General features: G+C 40.0%; 1 protein-coding gene across 1 annotated transcript in view; it reads right to left on the bottom strand.

Annotated features, from left to right (window-relative positions):
* Positions 1–1,008: 1,008 nt before the first annotated feature.
* The window catches only part of Camkmt (calmodulin-lysine N-methyltransferase), a 413,208-nt gene continuing 410,275 nt past the window's right edge, over positions 1,009–3,941 (bottom strand). The window contains exon 11 of the mRNA XM_046424938.2: positions 1,009–1,637. Within this exon, the coding sequence (XP_046280894.1) occupies positions 1,560–1,637 (78 nt within the window). The 3' untranslated portion in view covers positions 1,009–1,559. The remainder of the gene's footprint in view (positions 1,638–3,941) is intronic.

Consider the following 3,941-nt stretch of genomic DNA (forward strand, 5'->3'; position numbering starts at 1 on the left):
TTTATCCAAAGAGGAATAAATTGCTGTTATTGTGATGTTAGCCCATCACTTGGCATTGCAATTCAAGTTTTTGTGAGAAAGAAATGTATGATCTAACTGCGACTTGACCTATGCCTTCTGAGATCCATCTAGGTGCTCTAATGGAGCAGAAGAAGTGGGGAACACAAGGACATGCAAACTGGTGGTGAAAAATTTGTTTGATGATAGAAGTGAGCAGAGAAGACATTTCAGAGTCGCTATTTTTATGACAGCTAAGTTGGTTTAACATGCAAAAGGATGCACCCCTCAGCACCCCCCACCACCACTTTAATTGTATCACACTGAAAACACACTTTGCTTCTGCTAAAGATATGAGGATATGTAGCTAACCTACCTAATGACATTACTGCCAAAGTGGGCACAGATGATTCCTTACAGATAAACATCTGAATTTCCACAAAAGGCATTAGAGCATCTTGGGGGTGCATTGGGCAGGGCAGGCTTGGGCTCCCTGTAGGAAAGTCCTTCTCTCCTCCTCCTAGGTAGCACCTATTAAATGTTTGCTACACTCTTGAATCACAGCATCTAACAATATATATTTATTTTAAATAAGATAATTGTGTGATTGAGTTTTTTAAAACTCCCCCTGGTTGCAATCTAGTTTATCAACCATTGATTCAAAATTTCTCTGGAAAGGGCCTGTTTTGAAAGAGGCCTGGAGAACAGCAGCAGTTAGATTTAAGCCCTGATAAAGGCTCACTTTTCATTCATAGCCAGAGCCTAAATGTGCTCTTCTTGTACCTAAACAGATAATAAGCACTCAGCACACTCCCCCTCCTTGACACAGCACACTGAGACTAATCACACATAATTGGAGAGGAGGAGCAGAGGGCTGGCCACGCTATTGTGTCCAGAGGACAAACGGTCAGTTTATGAGGCTTTGGGCTGATGTAGTCATTTCTTATACATCTATAGGGAAAAAAACATCCTGTTTAAGGGGAAAAAAGAATGAGAGAGGAAGAGAGAGACAGAGAAAGAGATGGCAAATTTAATAGAATTTATTAGAGGGAGAGCAGAAAGATGTATTTTATTTTATTTTTAACCAGGAAAGAATCATGATGTTTGCTATGTTTACAGATTAAAAACTATCATCACCAAAACAGAACAAAAACCTGTTTTTTTTTTAAAGGGGGGGGGGTGGGAGGGGGGGAATCACCAAAAGAAATTCTGTTTTAGAAGGAAAAATATTTAGGTTGCTCACAAGTCAAATTCAAATCTCAGACAGCCTGCTTATACATATTTAAAGACAAACAAAGGTTTGGTATAAGAAAAGCAACAAGCAGACTGTAAAAAGAGGAGGTGAAGGAGGGAGGCGGAGATGGCTGGAGATGATGTGGGTACTCCTGCGTAGTCCCTAACCCAAGCCCATGTGTGGAATGTTGAAGAGTGGGTGGGGGCCCTGAGTCCTGGGGCCTCAAAAATCTCAGGGAACCATATTATATCCATTGCAGATTCCTGTTTTCATAAAATTATTCCCTGGGTAATAGATGTTTTCTTCATCTTCTGAGAAGCTTACTCTTCTATCCATTTTGGGTTAAAATAAGCAGAAGGGGGTAATGAAGGTTTTCTTCATAGATATCTGGGTTTTCCTTTTTCAACTGTAAATAATAATAGAAAAAATAAGTAAGAGGATTCAGATTAGGAATTTTTACAAGTTGATACTAATGTTGATTATAATATATTTAAGACTTTTTACCTAAATATATAGTTGTGGAAAAATTAATCACAAAAAAGCAACTCAAATTAGTTCTCAATGGCATTGGCATAACTACTATACACGAAGATGGGAGTCTTTTTTTCATAAAAATGGCGACTCTGAAATGTCTTCTCTGCTCACAGAATCCACAATTTCATTGTTTTGTTTTAGGTGGGAGTAGGGTGTTTTTTCATGAATAACCAAACTGCGTGTTTGTGATTGGAGGGAGAGTTGGGCTCCTTCATCTCCCCATACCAGTCACTGGACATGGAAGTTTCTGCTCTAGATCCTCCCTTTCCCTGAGAAGCACCACACCATGCAGGCAGGCAGGCAGGCAGGCATTTCAGATCGCTGTTTGGAGACCTTGCAACACCTGGGTACAGGGACAGGCTTCTGGGGCCTGAGATGTTTGGAAGGCTCTCCAGGTGCTCCTTAGGGTTTTAATATTAATGATGATTTAAAAATTCTTTTCTCTGAGGAGAAGAACATATTCCGACAATTAGAGCAGAAACATTTGATACTGCTCAGGTGAAGTTCTGAGCATAAGTGATAACATTTTAAAAGCCAAAGTCCTCAAACCTAATGTGGACTTTTTTCTCCTCATTTGCCTAGAATAATTTTGACAGTCACATTTGTATTTTCACAAATAGTAATTTGCTGTTTGTAAAGACGATATTTTTGAAGTTGGTGTTTTTAAGGCAACTGTTAATTCATTTTTTTAGTGTATAAGGATCAGAAAATAAACATTTATTTTAATTATACATGGAACCAATTCCTTTATTGTTTCAAATCAGTCACAGATTTCCGCCCCTACCCTAAAGCTATATGAATGGCTCCAACATCATATTCTCCTGAGTTGGTCTGCCTGAATCTTTTTGAAGTGCATGTCTCTTCTAAGCCACGTTCCCAAACTGTGGCATGCCCTCACTGTTAAGGACAGGAGCCATGAGCCCACTTTTCCTTTCCTACTGGGGAACATAAAGCCAATCCAGTCTACTTTCTAATCCACTTTCCTAAGAACTGATGGTGGTACAATCACTAAAGTGCCTTCATTCTGTTTTCTTAGATGGCATTTGTTCTGTTCACAGATGATTAGTTGTCTATTTAGAAAAGGCCTTGTGGATTTTGTGGCCGCCAAAGTATTGACAGTGTTAATCCTAAACACAGGTCCCTCACTCAGCATCCCTCTTTAATCTAATAATAGTTATTTTAAAATGCCGAGGAAAAGCCTTCTCGGACTTCCCAATCCATGCCCACTTGCCAGGATCTACCAACTGTAAACACCTTTGTTGCCAGTCGCCCTAGAAATAGAGGGAACTCACTGAAATATTTTACAGAGAGAAGAGGGGGCCAAGCTAGCTACATTCTTTCCTCGGGGATTGGGGATAAGGAAAGTTGATTACTCAGTCTGAGTCAGCTGACCTGCTCACTCACAATGCACTAATATACGGAGACTCAAATGAGCTCTTTATAAAGTCCCTGAGGTAATATGTGGGATAAATAATTCTTCTGTAAATATGGGTTGGAAATCACTTTTAACTTGAATTCTATGCTGACCTCTGGAGGCTAAAGCGGAGGCTTGGTGGTGGAAGGGGCTGGGGGCCAGCCCTGTCTTGACTGTAAGCCCTTCCAGCAACGGGGAAGAGCCCACCAGCCTTAGAGACAGTCTAACCCAGCACCGGGTCATTTCTGAATCACCAAGTGTGTTATGGGAGGGTACTTGAACAGCCACCATCTGATGGAAAATACCTGCTTTGATGGGGGGAATGTTATGAGGTTCAAGAATAATTCCATTTACCCAGCCTATACTTCTTTGCCCAATTAATAATTATAATTTTAAGAAATGAAAAAGCACCTGGAAAAAAATGAACAAAAAGCAAATTGTGAATAAAACAATTTTTCAATTTCATAGGTTAAAACAGGGTCTTTGAGGACCGAACTAAATTATATAGCTGCTATTAGTAGCATTATGCTTTACTTCATAATTGGATGTAACACGCTCAGCCTTACTACCTGGGGAACAGGAACAGCAGGAGTGGAGTTCAGACTGTTTACCCTTTACAGTATCCACAATTATCAACAGCACACCATACAGATTATAAGCACCAGCCACTTGTAATGTGGCATTTTGAATAGATAAGCAGAAGTGCAATATGGCCGTGCTTTTAACACAATGTACCGACTTCACAGTTGAGCTCAAGCCTAT

Source organism: Marmota monax, unplaced genomic scaffold (assembly GCF_021218885.2).
Source record: "Marmota monax isolate L192 unplaced genomic scaffold, Marmota_monax_Labrador192_F-V1.1 WCK01_AAM20220418_F8-fsc00015, whole genome shotgun sequence".
NCBI classification, from domain to species: domain Eukaryota; kingdom Metazoa; phylum Chordata; class Mammalia; order Rodentia; family Sciuridae; genus Marmota; species Marmota monax.